Raw genomic sequence first — 21,757 nt, 5'->3', positions numbered from 1 at the left:
ATGGTCCATAATTACCGAGATCCCAACTGCGGCCGAGATTTCCCCAGAGGATGTAAAATTCGTCTTGTTTAAAAACTAACAGACCGACAGTATTTCTGTTTATTTAGTACGCCTAGCGTTGCTCACATACATGTATGTTAAACTGAGCGTCTATATTTGTTAATGATGTCTTATTAATAATTTTGAGATAAGTGGAACTGCACACCATTTTAATATGCCTTTCGTAAGCCTTCGGCGATCGTAACTATTAAGTGTGAATGACTGAAGGGAGCATCCAGACATTACCAATCGTCTTTGCCCCTATAGTGTATCTGTATGTTCTATACGTGTTCATCATTTATGTTATTGTGAACATTCGTGACCGTCCTTAATATGTAACTTGATTTGTTCTTTTGGGGGCTTGACAGAGACTAAAAATGATGTTGAACGTCAGTTGAAACTTTTAAGGCATCTAGCTCTAATAGAAATTTTATCTCTACATTTACCTTCCAGATATCACAATTTTGTTATTAAAATTATTTTTTATTCTTAATTTCTTCCCTGAACAGGATTTTATTAGAACATAAATAGAAATCGACATTTCCTGAGCTTTACGTTTTGTTAATAAATCTGATTGTACCCGATGGTATTATATCACGACTGAGAACATGGTATCAGTATACAGTATACCAATCAATTCTGCTTGCCATAAATTGCCACAAGAATAATATAATAAAGCACGTTGTAGCTTTAAAATTTGAAACGAAATAAGCGTATACTATTTATAAAAGGTTAACCTACAGACGTAAACCATAATATAGTCTTGTTACGAAATTAAGCTTGTTGTTTCTTATTTTAATCGACACTTTATAGACATCTAATTATCCTTTACGATCTAATATGGTATCCCGAAATCTGGTCCAGACACTATAAATATAAATATGGAAACAAAGGAAATGAAACCAGAACATTAACTAACTATAGCGATATCGTATTCAAAATATATTTATAATTTTTATGTTTAGTTTGCATATATAATTTGTGACCGCAAAGCATTACTCATACTTTTAGTTATGGTTTTTAAAGACAATAACATAAAAATGTACCTGTATATTCATTATTCATCAATTACACAATCCGATGCAATTTCTTATTTTGAGAGAGACTTTTTTCTGAGAAACTATCACGCCGTTTTATTAGACAATCGGAAGCGACGTTACAAACGACTACGTCATTCTTTATAGTATACTTTAAAATAACATGATCCTAGATTATGTTCCCTGTCCGAGAGACATCATACTCATATAGCCTATAAATTAGTAAGTATGCACCTGCCTTATCCGGCTTAAAGGTCGTAGAAATCACCCGGCGGTTGTTGTTACAAAACCAGGAATATAAAAACCAACCAAATGTGTATTGTATCGCCTCCATCGCCTAGCCACCAAAGGGCCTGTCGTGTCGATAGAGCTAGCGTTCTCAACACTCTGCAATTCAAGATTACAAAAAAATGTACATTCATGTTACGTCTCTATATGGCAATAATAAACGAATATTTAACAACAGAAATAACGATTCACTCGAGTCAAAATATTGTTTATTATACGTTTAGGATTTACATTATGCTATGGAACGTCGCCATGTTTGTAACTGAGGAGACGATGCCGTCCAAATGGCCACTGGGTTGTTTGGCACTATAACCTGGCGGTTTAACAGAATTCTTCTATTCAGTGGAAAACGTTGTGTACCCGCACTCCAGTGGCGTAGGTCAAGACTTGGTAGAGATGCACAACTAATAAGTGGGTTTCTGTTGTGAAAGGGAAAACCATTAAAATAAAAGAATTGACAGATTGTATTGAATGTTGCCTTTTTTATATATATTTTATCATCTAATCAAAGAAGGAGAACATTTTGAATATCATATTCGGTCAATGTATGAAAATTGACACATACAGTGAATACATATGCTGTTACAAATGTATATGACCCAATAAGGAAGTCGATCTTTAAATAACGTTATAGTATTTGCAAACAATGGCTGCATATTCGGTAAATGAGAATATGACAAATTACATATATGTACTCTCCCGGTGACATAGACTTAAATGTGTTATTCACATTCTAAGAATTTCACATAAAAAGTCCTGATTAGTCATGAAACGATCGACACATGAGCGATACGAAGTAAGTACTTCAAACTTATCGGTCGTTAAGAAAACAAAAGTAAAAATATTTTTCAATAACAAAAACATAATCAGATTTAATGATATAATTTTAAGTGTTTGTGGGTGTTTTATATTGAGTATTCGTGGATTAAACACATCCTTACGATATCCGTACGCACAATAATACAATATAGCTGGGTTTGTTTTTATTCCCGAGAGACTAATCATTTATAATTATCGCTATACATTTATATTCGCGGTGAAGTGAACTTCAGCTTCACGATTAACAAGGAAAGAATGGTAAGTGAGAGAACATGTATAGCTTGTAATGTTAGAACTTAAATATTATACGGATATGTCTCCCCGAGAATTAGCGTCGTAGAGGAGATCGGAAATGTTCTCCCCGAAAAATTAAACAACTGTACAAATAACAGTCATTCATTTGACTGGCACATAAAACTGTGCAAAAAACGCAACTATTCTGCTTCTTAAATATCCACAAGTTCATGATGACATAAAAATCCAGCATTTAATGATATAAACAGATCAAAATATGGACACATATAAACAAATTCTCGTAATACGACCATGACGTGTATTATTTTAAAAGTACATCAATAACGTTGCATTATCGCATCATTGAACGCTGCGATACCTTATTAAAATCTAAAAAAAGATATCATCATGAAAACATATAATGATTTTATAAACATGTCTTCAATTTTAAATATTAATATTTTTTAGAATATATTTTTTACCTGTTACATCACAATAGGAATATTCCATAGCATAACTTTGGATCGTGAACAGTCAACAATCATACTTACTGTAAAGAAGGCACACGAAATGCATTAGGTTGGATTTGTTGAATCCCGGCGTTACGGCACATTATTTGGGAAAGACGGACTTTTTTAATTTCATTCAATTGAGCTGGAAAAAACAGAAAGCATAAGTGTATTTTGTTTTAAACTCTACGCAACTTCTTATGTATAGCAAATAAAAGTTTGACAATTTAAAAATTAAAATGCCGCCATAATAAAGACAGAATATCTTATCAAGACATACATGTATTCAGAAACGCTCTAACAGTAAAAATACACTATAGTAAAAGGGACTATATCGGAAATACAGTAACTACAATCAAGGCAAATACGATGATATATAAATGAAAATATAAAATTAAAACATTAAAATTGAATTCCCATTATGTCATACACACACTAATTAAGACGTATTATCAAAACCTTTTAATGCGTTTCATTTCTTGAGAAAACAATAAAATACACGTTCTATAGAATCCTAACACATGGTATCCTATTCCATGGGAAGTAACTCGTATATTACTATACGCCATAGTAAATTCATTTCAAAATATTTTCATTTCAAAATATTTTTATTAAATCATTTGATTTAATAGGGATTGGGCAGCAGGCTATGCCTATATAAGCCCTCTCCCTGTGGATACATACATGTACATCTCAAAATCATATATGTAATATATGTAATTTTACAAACAATATTGAAATTAAATATATATTTAGGATTCACTTGTAAGTAATACTATGATAACACTCCAAAGTCTACTAGTATACCATAAACATATTGTAGAGAGACAATAAAGTTCTGATTTTAAAATAACATAATAAAATAAAAATAAAAACTAAAACAAAAAAACAACTAAATTTGCAAAATAAACATTACACTGCAATTTCGAGTCTTTTGGAATTAACTAATGCTAATACTTTAGCATGTCGCTGACACAGTAACTGTTGCAATGTAAACGTGTATATATACGTATTTGTTTATTTTCGCGATATATGCATCTTCGAACTTCATAGATCATACAAAGTATTACATAAAATATTTCGCGCAGGAAAATTTTCCACAGTTGAAACGTTTTCACGTCATTGGTATAAATGTCTACCTACCTCGAGTACATTTGAACGTTTACAATATATTATGGTTATCGAAAAGTGTTATTCAAATTGATAGAGTACATGTATCATATTTTGCTCTATTACCTTTCAGATAAATCATTACCATGACAAGGTTAAAGATAAGGAGAAAGCATAACAACACATGACCAAGATTGTGACAATTAGGTTTAATATGACTTATATTTTGTTAAATTTTGAAGGAATTCTCTCTGATATTTAAGGATTAACTTGAATAGATTTTTTATGTTATGGAGATAAAAGATCTATTCAAATTAATTCTTATAATTCAATTTACTAAAGATAATCTCTTCAATATTCAAAAATCATTTTGTCTTTGGACTTTTGTCTATGAAATCATTACGCCGTCATCTCAGCCAATCAGAAGCAACGTTACAAACGGCGACACCATTTTTTCCTTTATGGGCTGATAAAGTAAATTTTTAAGTGCTCGTAACAAGCAAAAATGAATTATTGATATTTAATCAATGCATGAATGAAAAGCTTTAGCTTGACTTTAACATTGAGGTAAAAGTTCAAATCAGTTATATGATATTAAAATCAACATTAGAGTTTTGTTAGGTAATGCTCCTTTTAATTAGGTTGTAAACCTTATTTTTTTTGTGAATTGTGTATGACTTTTTTTGACCTAATACATTTTTGATATAAGATGAGAACATTAATTATCGTTACAATCATCAGCAAAGATGCATGCAGCCAAATGTACAAAAATGTAGTTGACAATTTTAAAACTACCTCTCCAGATATGTAGCTTTGAATACAAATGGTATTAATTGTTTTATTTTAAATGACTGGGTTCATTTCTCCGATAAAGTTAGATCTTCTGATTATCTTCTTATACACAAACTATTGTTGATTTTAGTCTTAACAAACAAAATTACTTTTTAACGCATTTAAGCCTGATCTGGTGGATGCCTGCAACAGCAAGTAACAAAATTAATTATAAAATGTAGAATTTGTATCGATGCTTGTTTGTTTTGTTAGTTGATTAACTTAACATTCAATTAACAGCTAGGGTCAACCTCCAATGCATACAATGTGTTGCGTGTGTGAATGTCTGTATTATTTGGGTGGCTGCGGTATACTAATTTCCTGTGTCTTTATATTAGTGAAACAATTGTCCTTCGCATGCCACTACGAACATGAAATAAGTATTGCATTATCAGTACTTACCTGCATTGAAACCGATATTAGGATCATTGTTTTCATACCAGAATCTGTCACCCTGTTTATATGATTGGAACTGCTTAGCTAAGATACAGGAGAAAGTTGGCCCATTGGTTGACCCCATGAGTCTCGGTTCAGATAAACCTCCGGGAAATAGGTCTATATCATCAGGATGTCTACAACCAATAAAACAGATAACAATCATTTTCGAAATAAAAAAAAAATTAATAAATATCATTTGGAATATAACCATTGTTTGATATTCATGGCCGTCTAGGGTCACTTTACGCCAAGCGCTATTTTTGACGTCCATGGATTTGACAGCGAAATGTCTAATGTCTATATAGTGTAGTTATGAAATGTACGTTGCATTATTTTATGGTAAAAACTTGAACGCATGCATAATTCTGACCTCTACTTTTCTAAACAATCATAGACAAAACGTGGATTAAGGAGGACGTACATATTTTTTTTTCAAAAAGATAGGTCATGTTTTAATATTAATTCAAACTAAACCATATAAGGAAAATAAGAACATACTTATAAATTGTAGCCAATCGAACGGCAGACTGAGGATCGTGGTGTATTAGCCCCCCTGGACCCACGCCGAAGTGGAGGGCGGGCTGAAGACCACACCACCGTCTCCAGGCATTGTAGGACGGTAACCCATGGTCACGCCCTCTCTGAATGTTAATTGCTGCCAAGTCAAAAGACACACCGTTATCATCGAGAAGTAAATAATTTCTGATAGAATCTTGTACAAATCTATCTGTTTTTGCTTGTTTCGAATTGAGCAGCCAGAAATTGAGCATGTCCTTCCCTTGTCCATTGCCAATAAACAACAAGTTTGGTCTCAAATAAGTGGATTCTAATCGCACCTCAATTGTTTCGTGAGTTTGTAAGTCTTTTAGTCCCTGGGTGTCTGTAACAGTTGTATGCCCACTCCTGAAGGCCGCGGCCCCGACTACGTTTGAAGTGGTAGGATTGACCCGTGGATTGTAGACTGTCTGGTGACCATTGACAGCAGAATACAGTCCATGTGTTCGCATGTGTGCATCACTTATAATATGTGGTAAATATTCATTGTAGGTGATATGTTGGAATAAAGCTGATATAATTTTCCGTGTTTCCTGGAACAGTCTCTCATCCGACCAGGATGGATTCAACATCTGGAGTTGTCTCGCGATTCGGTTGTGTTCTCGGAGTAAAATTGTGTATAGGGAGGCAAATGTCGGTAAAACGGTATTCCTGGGATCGCCTAAAAATAAAGAACATGAATTATACATCTAAATAAAACATAAGTGAAGTTCGTTTTCAAAGACCTAATTTCATAAATACGTTTTGGGAGATTCGAACTCGGGACCGACTAAGCTACCTGGTCACCCATTCGTTCTTTTCTAACCACGATACAATTAGCATTACCGGCACTATTTTAAAAGTAATAAAAGTAATCGCTTTCGAAGACATATGATACCATATACTGTACCACCACCGTGGAAATTGTAGCTGGGCAATCCAGTTTAATCTCGTTACCCATAAAAAGGAGAGAAAATGTATAAAATATTGACATAACAAGGAAAACCATAGTAATATACTTATATATAAACAAACATAGATGATAAAAAGAAATGAAACTGTAATAAAGCCATAATAACGCGACAAATTCAAACATTGTCGATAAAATAATTGTCTGTACACTTGTGCGCATTTATGGAAAATGAAATGATTTTTTTTTCTTTTTTCGTAACCAGTTATTCATTGCAAATAAAGATTGACACTAAAACTCACATTATCAATCTAAATTAATCCCTTTTACAGGGGCGGCAATTTTAATAGCATCAATAGACGACAAACGCTTTTTAATTTTCCTTCTTTTTTCCTTTTACGGCAACATATACATATGTTTAGTTATGTATTCAAACACAAAAAGTGAACAATACAATAAGTCACATTCGTATCACTAGCGCTTTCAGGGTTGCCAGATATACTTTGGTGTTTTGTATATATACCAATATATTACGACACACGTGTCAAGCATGAAAGAGTAGAGTTCACCGGTAAAAGATTAATTAAGATGTATATATGTATTGTCTAGACATGTTATAACGGACTTCATGTGATCATGTAATACTTAATATGCACATAGTAGACATTATGAGGCTCTACAATATATCATTAACACATGTTTCTTTCTAGGTTAATCTCGGTGACTCATTATTGTAAAAAGACAGCATTATCAAATTTGGTTAAAAATGAAAGTACAGACCAATTTGATGCAAATGTGGTTAAATAATTGATGTTGATGAATATGTTTTGTGATAATGAAATCATAAGTCACTAAACTGGGTCGTTGCTCACAGCGAACCCTATTTCCTTGCCCATGATTTCCCAGTTATTTACATTCCTTTATGGGTTATCAGATTCTCCCATCCTTTAAAAAGTGTACAGATCGCGGTTAAACATTTGTTACGGGGATCTTACGTATGATCTTAATTCCATAATATATAAAAACTGTTATCGGATAAATTTAACAGGATTTAAAAAGAGGCAATTTGATTATAAAATATGATGTAATAGTGGAGCTTAGCCTGCCCTTGATGTAGATTAGTAGAGCGAATGTTGGTGAAAAAAGATGAGAAACATAACCTTCCGGAGCGCCTGATCTATCAGCTGGAATCTTCATGATTTATATTGCACATTATGCCCAAGTTTAATCAGTCTGAGTGTGAAGTAATTGGTATTGCGTAATTAAATATTACAAGTACAGGTTTTTATCGACTTATTTAGGTAATATTCATTCTCAACACTCAAATACCCCGGTATTTAAATATATGGTCAAGATAGACGATGATATTGATTCCAGATGTTTTAATTTACAAGGTAGCGAAAAGAATCAAAATCAGATCGAGAGAAATGACAAGTTAATATGCACTAAAGTCAGATAGTTAAAGCATAACTTACCAGCGTCAAAGCAGAATTCCCCGGATGCTGATAGTCTACATGTGTTATCTGGAGCTGGCGGGAGCAAGCCATTCGGACCCATCTTAAGAAAACCTGAAGTATTAAAAGAGGTAAATATTACCTTGCTAACATGTATCAAGTAAAGACAATGGAAATAAATCTAAAGGGTAAAAAGTTATTGTAATAAATGTATTTATTTTGAAAATAATTAAAAAAATGTTTCGAAAGTGTCCTCCCTAATCATATTCTGTTCGAATGAAAAAAACAAGAAGAGAATAAAATGCCATTATATACACATCCGCGATCCTACATATGTAACTGTTTCATAACCTATTATACGTATTCAAGGAATTAGTGTATTGTCACGTTCTTTATCCTCATGTCTTGAATGTTTGAATTTGTCTATTAGATTAACTTGCTATTAACAGCCAGAGTTAATTACAAGTACGGTCTCCCATATGTGCAGCGTGCTGCGGTGTGTAGATGTCTGTATGTTTTGGAAAGCTGTGATATATTCATGTTCTGTCTGCGTAGTGCCATAGTCGAACTCTATCCCTTTTAAATTGCTATCTCACTAAAGCATCCCGTCGAAGACAACGAACAGGCACATCCCACCCGTTGTTCTTTCTATTGTATTGACGTAACACCTGTCGTTATCGCCCCAATTTTCGTATCCCTTTTTACCTCCGCGTCCTTCCCGTAATCGAGTCTGAGCTTCTTGAGTTGATCCGTACAGCATCGAACTGTCTACGAATGATGTATGAGCATTCTCTTGATTTCGTATGCCTTGAAAAATAAACATTAAATATACGTTAGGTTATAGTTTTTGTCATATTTTAGTTCAATGGAAATGACATATATTTGAAGGTTTCTTCATAACATAATTAATTTTTCAAGCATTTTGATCACAACTGTCTTACTGAACATATGCATAGTTTTTATAGATATTATTATCTTTTATGCACAAATTACAACTGTCAGAATTATAACGTTTTGGTATATATATTGTATGTTCGATTCTTACCCATGTCACATAACTGAGTCGGTGCCATCGCTGACCTTACAAAGTTCATACAGTTGGTCTGGAATCGCAGATCTCCTCTCGGTACCTCAATAGAGAAACACGAAGGACTGTTTGTTTGCACAATGAAAATAAATAAAGAGGATTCAATGGGATTTTATATCCAAATGTAGTTATATCATTTTAATGCCTCTTTTATATAAACGTAAGATCTATATATATATCATGGGTTTTTAATGTTGGTAGGTTAGGTGATTGGGCTTAACATCGTATTTACATGTACAGTTAAGGATATTTAAAGGTAGCCTCCTATGACTGCAATGTATGTTGAGGCTGCGGTACATTTGTGATGCATCTCCATGTAATAGTGGAACTCTTTTGTAGCGCTATCTCACTGGAACATGTCGAACAAAGACACCGAAGAAAACATCCCACCCGGTCACATTATAATGACAACGGACAAACTAGTCGCCCACTCCCTTTATACGGAGCGCTAAGAAGGAACAGAAACTAGAAAATACACTGTTTAGACTGTGGTGTGTCTCCTCAAGGGATAAAGATCAAAGTGATTGGTGTCAAAGGAAACGCTAAGAAGAAAAAAGTCAGTTCGAAAGATAAGAAAAAAATATTCCAGATTTAGTCGCCTTTTGTTATCATGAGATTGGGCAGCAGGTACAATTTCAACACCCTATCTGCAGGTCCAGTATTGGTAATGAGTTATATTAGCCAACGCATTGAATAACTTCGAAAAAAATCGAACGTTCCCTTCATTCAACATTCAAAATACCAAAGGTTGTATTTTATAGTGTTACCTCACTGCAACATGCCAATTACACTATACCAAAAAACGGCCAATTCAAATGAAGACTTCTGAAACATTTCCCAATGCCCTTCTATGTAATTTCGTTATAATCTGCCGGGGTGTCATGGTGTGAGGTTATCATGATGGTATGCATTCTTCGGTCGATACCACGTCACACCCGAAACATTATATAAGGCACTCAAACAACAACACCTTATCAAACAAAGATGAAAGAAATATTACATACGGTAGAGTTTGAGAGAAAGGGCAACATGTAAGGTCTGTGTTGTTGGGTCCTGCAAAAATAATGCACGTGTGTTATTGTATTATTTTAGTTTTACTATTAATATTTTCCATTGTAAACAAAAAATAACGTTCCGCGTATGAACTATCCACACCAAATATTGCCATAAATTCCCGTACGACTGAACGATTTAATTTATCAATCAATTAAAAATCTATATTAGGTTACAAATGTAACCCAAATTTAACAATTTTTTATTAAAAATAATAATATGAATATTTTCTTTATAAAGTTACTGTTAAAATGAATTATTGTGAAATATGCTTACCTCTTGTCACAGGGGTTCTAATAATATCAAACGCAAGCAATGATCCCCAAGACACTAATAAATTCGAGCGGTCTTCCTCATCCGGAAAACTTGTACCGGTGCTGTGAATAGTGTTACTTATGACTCGGGCACTTGGCAAACGTCTTCCAGTCACGCTCCGCTGTCGTGGACTACTTATTCCTGTATCGATAGCAACACAATCATATTAGTGACATTGATTACTAAAGTCATACAGAGGTAAATTAATGTGACCAGGCGGGGTATGCTGTTCGATGTGTGTGGACCGTATGCGTCAGTTAAACCACTTCTACAAAGAGACACAATTAAGCATACTGCAGAATCCAAAAACACCCACCACGCTCAACACATCGCATACAAGGGGTATCGTTCTACAAGGCGACGCAGATTAAACAAACCACAAACTCCAAAAACACCCACCACACTCAACACATCGCACACAAGGATTGTTCTACAAGGAGACACATTGTAGACATACCGCAGACTCCATAAAACACCCCCTGTACGCAACACATCGCATACAAGGGACATTGTTCGTAAATATCCTTTTATCTGTAATGTGACATTAAGCGAAATCAAGCAACGACGATATATTATAAAAAGCATGTAAAATGACGCAGATGAAGTAAAGTTTAGATGTCATTGCCAAACTTTTCGCAAAAACAAGGTAAACGTTGATGAATATGTGGTGTAAATGATTACTTAAATGATAAGTGTATGATACTTTACTAGTTTGATCAAACTTACCGTCATCATATTGTGACGGAAGATAGCGGAGTTGAGGTCTCATGGAAGCTCCCCACGTGGGGTTCTGTAGGTTGTTACACGTGCCGTCAGCCGTGCGATAGGGGGCAGTAGGGTTGCACCGGATTAATGGCAGGTTACAATGTGGAGCGATCTGTCTCCGCCACTCCAAAGCCACGGCAGGATCAGCAAGAAGGAGGTGTAAGGGAGTATTTGTTCTGCAGAATGTTTAACGTAAAAATCAGAATGAAGACATACAATTTGAAGCGTTTGAACCCTACGACTGCCGGATAGCTTTTGAAAAATATCTATATATAAATGTTAATTTGAAATCTTGCATACTCTTGCTATATAGTGAATTGAAGAAGTTGCTAAATGTCTTACAAGCGGACAAGTTCCTGAGTGGCTCTGACAGTAATATAGCTTTTATCATTCATATTTGCAGCAACTGCAGCATCTCCTGGCGTTAGGATATGAGCATGGTGCATATGGTTTAGCGGCATCCGCATGTTACCCACTGGAAAAAGAGAAGATGGTCAGTAAAAGTACACTTTGGTTTCTTAACATTCATAAATTTCAAATGTTTAATTAGATAGTTCAAAGCGTCAGTGAACAACCTTCTGTCACAGACCAAATTATTGGTAGTAGTATGGATGACGTTGTCCCGTCGAAATACCAAATCGGCATGGATGAAGCATTATTTACTGTCGATAGGTCCGATATTCCGGTGATTGTAACGTCATATTTTCGCGTGATGTTTATTACGCCACAATCACCGGAAGATTGGTTATTCACGTCGTTTTGGTATTTCGAAATCGACGTATTGAATTTAACTCTACTCTACCACTAAACATAAATCTCCCGAATATATTTTCTGGATGTATTTAAGAATGAAATACCCAAGTACATCTTAGAAGAAAGAACTGAAAATAGAAGGCAACTATTGATGTCTTAAATACCTTGGCCAAGAACATCTTAGAAGAAAGAACTGAAAATAGAAGACAACTATTGATGTCTTAAATACTTTGGTTTACATATAACATGTTTTCAGTGGTATGTTGATGTTTAAGTCAACGTATCGCTATCATACCTGGGGCGTGATGCTGTCTCTCTAGTTGCTTCATCTGTCGGAATTCCATCACCGCCATATTTATACTACGTCCTATCAGACCAGGTAAGGCAGCATAGTTAGTGATACGCGCATGTGCCAAATTCAACCAATAGGTTGATCCAAGACACAGTACTAGCATCACACTCAAAAAGCTCGTCCTGAGTACAGACGCCATTTTGAATCTGGAAAAGAAAATATAGTAACCTGTACTTGTTATTTGCCATTCCAAACTCTTTACTTCATTTGAATTACGATATACCAATTTTAGTTGACAGCAAGGGTATGTTGAAACAATGAATCGCGTCTGTAAGAGTGCTGAGCTCAAATATATGAATTAGTGAAGTTAGGAACCACAGTGTGGCGCAAAAGAAGAATTTTTTAGGCAATGTATGCGGTGCTTTTAGTATTGAGAGTTCTAGAAAGTGTTATAAAGACTGAGATCTTTCGTGTCTACCTAACATTCTGTTGACTTGTTGGTCATTTCTGTTCAGTCATACGTGTCATAAGTGGGCGAAACTTTGCATTGGATGTGTTATTTTTCTGTGGTATTCTATTGAAAACCATAAATGTTGATGAAGTAAGCTGTGAAAAGCATTCAAAAGGACAGACAGATATTTATGATGCCTTATTAACATTAATTACAACACTGAATTGATGGACCGTGATTGTTTTATGACTTATGCATGGGTCATTGGAAACATTCATACAGAAATCACTCTACTATTACTTATACTTGTAAAAGTGTAAAAATGTGAAATGAAATTGTAGACTATAACTTTGATTCATGGTCTGACCGTATGCACTCATTTTACTGCACTGTAGATGTTCCAAATCAGCAATTTGCAGTTTTGCATTAATCATTCTAAAAGCTATACCAACGGAATTTACTTTTTTAGTTTTCAAGTTTCTCTAACGGCCCAAAGAAAAGCATACATACATGGTTAGAACTCAGTACATGATAAAGGAGAGTGAATGTTATACTCTGTATGATTAAACCTTAATTCTAACTGTAATTATGAAAATTTTATTTAAAAGTGTATATATATACAGTATGTGTATCATTAGACTGGCCACCAGTCTAGAATATCAAAACAATCACTAAAATTTGGCTTGATTATTTTTGTCTCTACTACCTGCCTGATTCTAGTTTTAAACTAGGGGGAGATAATCTAGTAAAGAACTCTGCTGAGAAAGTGTTATCAGCAACTTAGGATCTGGTGGCCAGTCTACTGTATCATGTTTATGTTATAATTCAACCAGCTTTAGTTTACTTTCCCTTTACAATAGTTATTTTATCACAATTATTAGAAAGTGTATATGAAGACGGATGCTATTTCAAATATACACTTCTATATCTTTTATATGTAACTTAACACTAACAAAAACCTCTAAACATACGTTAATATTTGTTTCGTTCAAAACATACATAGGCATATTTATAATGATAGCAGATGTAACTACTCATGCTATGATACAATTGACATTAATTTATACACAACCCTGTTCATGTTTGATAACTATCTTAACAATTCAGGTAAGCATGTAAAAAATTATATGTAAGATGCATGCATATGTCTGGCATGAAAAATTAGAATTTTACAGTGCATACATTTGGTGCTGTAATTAATCTTTCCAATGCATTATTAATGTTTGTCTGCCAATTTAAATGTTTTTCACAGCTTGATTAATTAAACCTGGTGGTTTTCAATAGATTACTGAAGAATAGAATGTTAAAATCTTCGCCCAGTTACTGCACCTATAACTTTAATAATTGCATACGTCATATTACTTACGTTTACCGCTGTTTCTGTTACCGTATTCTTTTACACATAATTATTTACAACTTTTTTCACTTTAATCTTATTATTTAGCTTTGACCTAGAATCAGTAACTAATATGATAGCTGTTATAGTTATTTTTATATACATGTGGGAACAACAATATAATAACATGCTACATCAAGTTTTTTTTTTATATATATATACCTTATGTACGTTTAAGTGGAAATATACCTACATAAATCACTTTCAAATTACTTTTAACAATATACAAATGTGAAATGAATGGCCATACCCTGGCTTCATGGTCTAACCGTAGTCATTTCACTGCGCTGAAGATGCAAATGATAATGATTTAATGCAGTACTGCCAAAAATCATTTTTAGCTCTTATTTATTCTTATAAAATTAAAACAAATGCATTGTACGTATTGTAATTTTCAAAATTTTGGTAATTTGTGACTGTGAATAAAATATTAACAAATATTTTTAATTTTTGAGTTTGAAATTTATAATTTTAATATATAATTTTAAATTGTTTCCAGTTAGTTTTAATACTTTCATGCATGTATATATTCATCATCATTCATCTTTCTAAGGGAAAAGACAGGTCGTAAGTTACATAACTTTGTCTATTTCCATTTGCATATTCATATATGCAAATAAAATATAAAAATGTGTATGTTAAATCAAAACTTGAATTCCATCTGTAACTTTAATCATTTTCGAAATTAGAAGTTTTAAAAAGCTCTATAATGCAATTCATCAAAGTAAAATTTTAATAGAAAAGACTGATAAAAAAATCACATATTACAACGTCAATTAAAATTGAAGTAAAGAACAAATCTTTGAAGCGCCTGTTACAAACTTTTCATCACTATTACCTTTTTCTCATATTTGAAGATTGATATTGTTTATATATTTATATTTTCATTTTCACTACAATCCCGCTTTGTAATCTTTCCAAGCGCAGTTGGCAGTCATATAGTCTATGAACTTCAAACGCTTATTATGACGTCATTATCATTGTGACGTCACAATTGTCGAGCTAGCGCGCTTCATGTATTCGCCTCTGTCCAGTTGGCATTCATAATGGCTATGAATGCCAACTGAAAGACATATAATCCATAAAATAATTTATTCCAGAAACAATGTTATCTAAATACCCAGAGAAACTATTCGCATTAAAGAAAAGTTATGATTAATTAAAATTTTGAAAGCTATGGAATGTATTCAAATTTATTTAACCGTACACTTGTAGTTAGTTAATTCATTCTAATCGATTCTTTTTCTGATTACTATGATGTAGATAGATTAGTAGTCCATAAAAATTTGGATCAATAAATGAGTCAATGGTGGCGAGACATTGTGCGGAAATATTTGTGTATATTATTGATAAAGTTAACATATAATTAAGTAATGAAAAGAAAAACAGCACTGTGTGACAGTACTTCTATGCTTCATTTAAGCATTGATGTCATTTTTTTTTAAATTTCATCAAAGTATGAAGGAAATTTTTGTTTGCAAATGTGTGAATTCGCGTAGACTCTCACAAATGTGTGTAAACACATTTTGTACCAACAAGTTTTCATGTCTGGAATCCTATTGTCGAAATGATAAGCCCAGAAACGTTTGTTGAATTAGCTCCATTTTGCTACCATTTATCCTTTTTCATATGCTGAGTGTCCGTTAACATTACATGGGCTATCGTAATATAAAAAGTGATGTTCCAAGCAATCTGTAGTTGTAATTGCCTGTAATTTCAGTCTCAAATAATTACCGCCAAGTAAATCGTTGATCTATTTTGATAATATTAAATTAATGTAATCGTAAATTATCAATGTTAACCCATCTATCAGCGCTATGAAGACATATACAAATGTAGTACATGTATATTTAATGAACTTAAACATTTTACATGAGTGACTATGAAAATTTTCATAATGCATTTTTAGATATTTATCATATAAATCATTTGTTTGTTGTTCAAGTTATGATGTAAATAACATTTAATCATTTTTTTAAATTTTATTTTTCCCTAGATCTATAATAAATAATATATGTTTTTAAAGATGCGCCACCGCTGACAAATGGTACTTTTACACTATTAAAAACAGGAGCAGACGATTTGGTATGTTTCTTCAGTTACAAAAGTTACTTACTTTACACCATTACCACCATTGAAAAGTTTGAGCTTCTAATTTTACTTCAAATTAAAAATATGAAAAATATTTAATTGTATCCCGAAAAAATCCCGTACCACTATATCCTATATGGAATGAACTACTGAATGCGCATGCACCAAAGGCAAAATGAATTATTTTATATTATTTTTTGTGTTAATTAGACTATTATATACACGATTAAACACCAATTATTGTTTAAATGATGAATATCATTTATGCTTTATCGGCAGTGGAGCATCTTTAAATAAAACACTATTAAGATCCTGTTGATTTCAATAACAACAAATTGCCTGTTGCTTTTGTAAAGCCTTATAGATGGAGCGAGAAAAATACCATTTAATATTATCTGTGCACTGTTATTATAACGCAGAAAATGAAGGAAATTATCAAATTACCGTCATTAGTTTTAGCATTATTAAAAATATGTTTGTTTTGTCAATTTGCTAAAACTTACCTTAATCAGCTGAGGGACTACAAAGAAATGACATCCATGAGTGCTATCCCAAAAATAGGTCAAAGCCTAGATCGGCTTATTTATATTCAACTGGCGTAACACATGTCAGTCTATCACACTATCTGCTCATAAATTAGATATAAAAATAGGGAGACGTCACAATGTCAAATCATGAAATAGGATTTGTAACACATGCAAATTGTTGATTTAGAAGATGAGCTTCATTTTATTATGATTTCTTTATTTTATATTTATCTCAGGAGCCTATTGATTACGCAATATCTTTACAGCAAAACGTCGATTTTTACATTGATAATTATTTAGTAGAAAATGATAGAACTTATAAATTTTTGAGGGAAATATTTTGTATTTGACTTTAAAAAGACGATGTCGAAAATATTTGTATTTTGTCATACCTATATGTCAATGTTGAAATGATGCTAATGTTTTATTTTATATCAGATGAAGTTTTTGATGTTATTATCCTATGTCTAAACTAAGTACACTCATGTACAAAATATGTAATTGTACATTTGCATACATGTTTTAAACCTACATAAGCCTACGGGGTTTTAGATATTTAAAGATTCAGTGACAACAATACATCGGTTGTATACGCTTGGACGACTCCATGTATTAACGTTATCAATGCATGCATAATGTTAAGGTTCAATGAATGTACGTCATTGGTTATCTTTTTTGGTAGTTTATGCTGGTCATTGCATTATCTATTACATTTTCTTAGTGAAATATGAGGGTTTTTTGGCGAAAATAAGCGTGGAGTGTTTCACTTGAGTGTTAAGCCTCCATTTGGGAGGCTGAAGTTGGTGCCGAGTTCCGAGTTGGTTTAGACATATGAAAAATGTTGCCTGTTGTCTTTTTCCATTGGTTTCTAGTGATGAAGTTGATTAAGTATTCGATCAACTCCCATTCATAAGTTCTGTTTAAGTAAAACGGAACTCGGAACCAGTTACTCGGAACCAGTTCCGAGTTCCGTTTAAAGAAATTTTCTTTCATTTTAGATAAAATCAGTTAATATGGTTTATACATGTGAGAAATGTTGCCTGTTGTCTTTTCCCATGAGTTACTAGTGATGAATCCACGCTAATTTAGTTTCGATCAACTCCCATTTCCAAGTTCAGTTTAAGTAAAACGGAACTCGGAACCAGTTACTCGGAACCAGTTCCGAGTTCCGTTTAAGGAAATTTTCTATCATTTTAGAGAAAATCAGTCAATATGGTTTAGACATGTGAGAAATGTTGCCTGTTGTCTTTTTCCATGGGCTACAAGGGACATGGTTTGACGGAGCTTGCCAGAATCTTGACGGAGACAATGGTTGCGACACCATGGGAGTTACTCTGTTTGACTCCAATCGACTGTGGGAGATATGGTAGTCACAGTGGCTACTCTTTGTCTGCACTCAGGATTCCGGAAATCAACAACTTTACATTCAGACGGTAGCCAAGGTCATGTACGAAATTCAACTCCCAGGAAGGATGGTTCGACGGCATGAGGACAATGCAACCAGTGTCAGTCTCCATATCCACAGCGGCCTGACACACCACACTGCCAATGTGATGATCAACGCTGCTTTTATGCCAAGATACTACCTTACTATGTCAAAACTAGGGAAACACTGGAAAACTAATTGATATAACCAGACGAGAACTGTCATCCAGTTACGTCGCAAGTAGTGGGAAAGAGTCCAGCGGAGGAGACGCAAACGAGGTTGCGATATCCTGAACGAAGATGACACGGATGAGTCCTCTCAGTGAGGAGCAGTCTGATAACCCCGTCCCAGAGTATCGCTCAAGACGCAACTGATTTCTATACCAAAAGATGACAGTGACATGGACAAATACATATTTAGTATTCGTTTATGAATATTATATAGTTTTCTACAATACCAGTTTAAACATATTTGGTTTTAACATTCTGTTTATGTCTTGTATATTGCAGATTCACCCCAACAATTCAAGGACGACCAAAGTGTAGGTAACCTTCATTCATGCAGTTTGTAACCAATCGTGTTTTTGTTTCTGTAACATGGGTCAGACGGACCTGATGGAATAGAGTTATGTGGAGCGGTGGAGGCCCTGGCTAATTGTGTCCCTGAAGGATTAGATGACAGCCCTGTCCAGACAAAAGGCGACCACCATCGTTTCTATGTGAAGCGGCATTCATCCTTTTGACATGAGTCCCACCACCTTCCTCTCTCGTCACCAGACAAGGGTAGTCGGCCGATTCAAGGTGTCAAAGCAGAGTGCGGTCCCTGGTGTGGAGTCGACCAACCAATGATTCCTCGGTCAGAACGTGGGACCTGCACAGTGGCCCGAAGGCAATCATCATATGTCAGTGCGGAGCTTTACCGTCACCAGGGAAGAATCAAGAAACCTCTGGTACCATGTGGACCATGGCGATGTAGGCATACAAGGCGATCTGCGACAAGGTCCTTGACAACTTCTAGTGTCATGCCATGGCACTGATTACTGTCATAATGCCATGGCACAGCATACATTGTGTAAATGAAATACAACTTATGAATGAAGAAAGGACAAAGATGAAAAATAGAATATTGTTTTGCTTATTGTGTAATTATTGCATACAATCGAATCAGTAATTCATTTTATATTTGATTTCTGTAGTTGACAGGTTCGGCGGAAAATGTAACAGCGTTTTGGAGCAAGGTTACAGATGGTCCGCTAAACATGCCTGCATTGTTAGGCTTTATAAATGTTTTGGCCTAATACATAGACTATAATTTTACATAAGGCTTTTTTTCAACCCTAATAATGAGGCGGGTTTAGCGAGATTTCCGAAAGAGAGCGGCCAATTGCAAACTCCTGAAGAATTGGTCACAATATTTTGTATTTTTGTGACAATATACCAACTGATAAAAGGACGACCGACTGACAGACAATTTGGCGATTATGATCAATACATGAACATCTGAAAAAGGATAAACCTCATGGAAGTTAAATTTATCAAAAACAGAGAAAACCAAACACTCAACACAATGATCATGTAGATATACAGTATTTTATTTTGTGAATATGACTTATATAGTTACATTTTATCAATAACAAAAGTTGATATATAAAGCAGATATCTTGTTACTTCAAGCAGGTATATCTCTCTCAAGAACTTTAAGATGCTGGCAATCTTTGCTCCTCTGTCAACTGATAGCTGTTATAACCGTTATTCTGTTTTTGTCTCTGGTGTTTTAAATCTTATTATTTATGTCCGTTGGAGTTTGGCTAATTTATCGTTTAAGTCTTGCATCTTCTTGTACAGTATCTTATAAAGTAAATTAAATTTGCTGGCAGGGGCATACTGTAGTACCACCGGTCTTTGAAACGCATCGGAGTCTTTTGGATGGTTCACCTGGCGGAAGAAGAGTATTCTTCTTAGATCTGTTTTTTCGTGGAATCGAAGACAATTTTGGAACATCAGATTTTTTCTTTTTTGGAAGTGGCGACGTTGGTGGTGGCGGCGGACATGTATAAATTATAGGATTCCTGTCCACAATCCAGCAAGTGGGTTTAACTTCTCGTACAACGATAGGCAAGGCAAATAGTATCCTGAGTCCACGCGGCGGTGGGGCAATTTCCAGACGGAACCACTTCTTATCGTAAGGTTTTTGTGGTTTCATCCCTTCCATTTCCTCCTCTGTCATGTATGGGTGTATTTTAGGATTTCTGTTGCGCTTCAGACACTTCAAAAAGTCAAAGCAGCCCATTTTTGGTATCTTACAGATCTATCGTCAGTGTGTATGTTGATGTTCAGAATATCAATTATGACGTCACCCGTAGTTACTAATTTATTGTGACGTCATGGATCAAATATGTAATCTCGCGAGACGTGATAATTTGAGCCGTGATGTCATTTTAATTAACGTCGTCATTTGGTGCGTCTTAATTCTTTGTAAGGATGACTATGCACATGTAGCTAACTGTACAATTTAAAAGGATTCGTAAAGTATACAGGTTTATGCCACCATCGATTTCCATAACCCAACTGAAGAAAATTTTGTATCTTTTTTGTCAATTTTTATAAATAGAGATTATTGAAGCATGCCCAGTCCAGCGCCTTGTGTTTCAGCAGGCTCGGGTACCCAAAATGGACATCTCCTAAATATATGTAATGCTTTGAATAATAAATGTTTAAACGTCATAAAAATGTTTTGATTTATTTAAAGACATAAAAAACACTTTTATATTTATTTCAGTAATATTACATTTTTTAATTCAGACCCTTTCAACGTCTAAAGATTTTGATTTAAAAAAAAAAAAAATTTGTATTATGTCTATCATTGTCCAGCATAAACATGTATTTATTTATGTTTCTATGTCTTAGGTATATTGTTTCGTGATTAATTTGTATGTTAGGAGAAGACCTTTATAAACTGCACTAACTTTGCAAGGTACATGTATGTTTAACCTAAAACGTCTAAAAGTAGTCAATGGCCACTCTGTTGGGGCTAAATGCATTGCATTGTGTATAAGCTTTTACTGTATCCCAAACGGCTTCATAGTTAAGTTTATTTACCAGTACAGGATTGAGGTCCTCTACACTGGACTCATAATCATACAATAAATACATATATGATATATAAGGTACATGTAGCATTGCAGGTAATAATCTAAATAAAGTTTTAGTTTCGTCAAGTTGAGTTTTTAAGAAATGTTAGATTTCCATGTTGATAATTTTAAGGTATTCGTGATTTTATTGTTGATACAGTTAATAATGATAACTCTGCTCAATAATTATAGAGTAGGTCTTGGTTTTCCCAGAATTTGTCTAAATTATTTTTAAAACAGTTAATATTAGGTGATGATTTAACGGATT

The 21,757-nt window shown here is 34.0% G+C and overlaps 1 protein-coding gene across 1 annotated transcript; it reads right to left on the bottom strand.

The window, feature by feature from the left end:
• Positions 1-1,556: 1,556 nt before the first annotated feature.
• LOC138322323 (peroxidase-like protein) lies at positions 1,557-20,648 on the bottom strand. The gene is made up of 15 exons (XM_069266358.1): positions 20,244-20,648; positions 19,851-19,858; positions 18,593-18,736; positions 12,472-12,674; positions 11,766-11,898; positions 11,385-11,599; positions 10,620-10,799; positions 10,058-10,061; positions 9,249-9,355; positions 8,909-9,010; positions 8,225-8,317; positions 5,804-6,521; positions 5,270-5,439; positions 2,969-3,071; positions 1,557-1,783 (listed from the first exon to the last, which is right to left on the bottom strand). Exons 1-15 carry the CDS (start codon positions 20,646-20,648, stop codon positions 1,597-1,599), a joined length of 2,772 nt encoding a protein of 923 aa, XP_069122459.1. The 3' UTR covers positions 1,557-1,596.
• Positions 20,649-21,757: the final 1,109 nt, after the last annotated feature.

Source organism: Argopecten irradians, chromosome 4 (assembly GCF_041381155.1).
Source record: "Argopecten irradians isolate NY chromosome 4, Ai_NY, whole genome shotgun sequence".
Classification (NCBI taxonomy): domain Eukaryota; kingdom Metazoa; phylum Mollusca; class Bivalvia; order Pectinida; family Pectinidae; genus Argopecten; species Argopecten irradians.
Note: the sequence above shows the minus strand (reverse complement) of the source record. Positions and strands in the feature narration are given on the sequence as shown.

What these genes read in the sequence shown, in the direction of transcription:
- LOC138322323 (XM_069266358.1), bottom strand. Translation starts at nt 20,648, where the DNA reads ATGGGCTGCTTTGACTTTTTGAAGTGTCTGAAGCGCAACAGAAATCCT. An exon ending in ACTCAGGAACTTGTCCGCTT is followed by an intron (nt 11,600 to 11,765) that starts GTAAGACATTTA and finishes AACATTCTGCAG; the next exon opens with AACAAATACTCCCTTACACC. An exon ending in TCCGTCACAATATGATGACG is followed by an intron (nt 10,800 to 11,384) that starts GTAAGTTTGATC and finishes CTATCGATACAG; the next exon opens with GAATAAGTAGTCCACGACAG.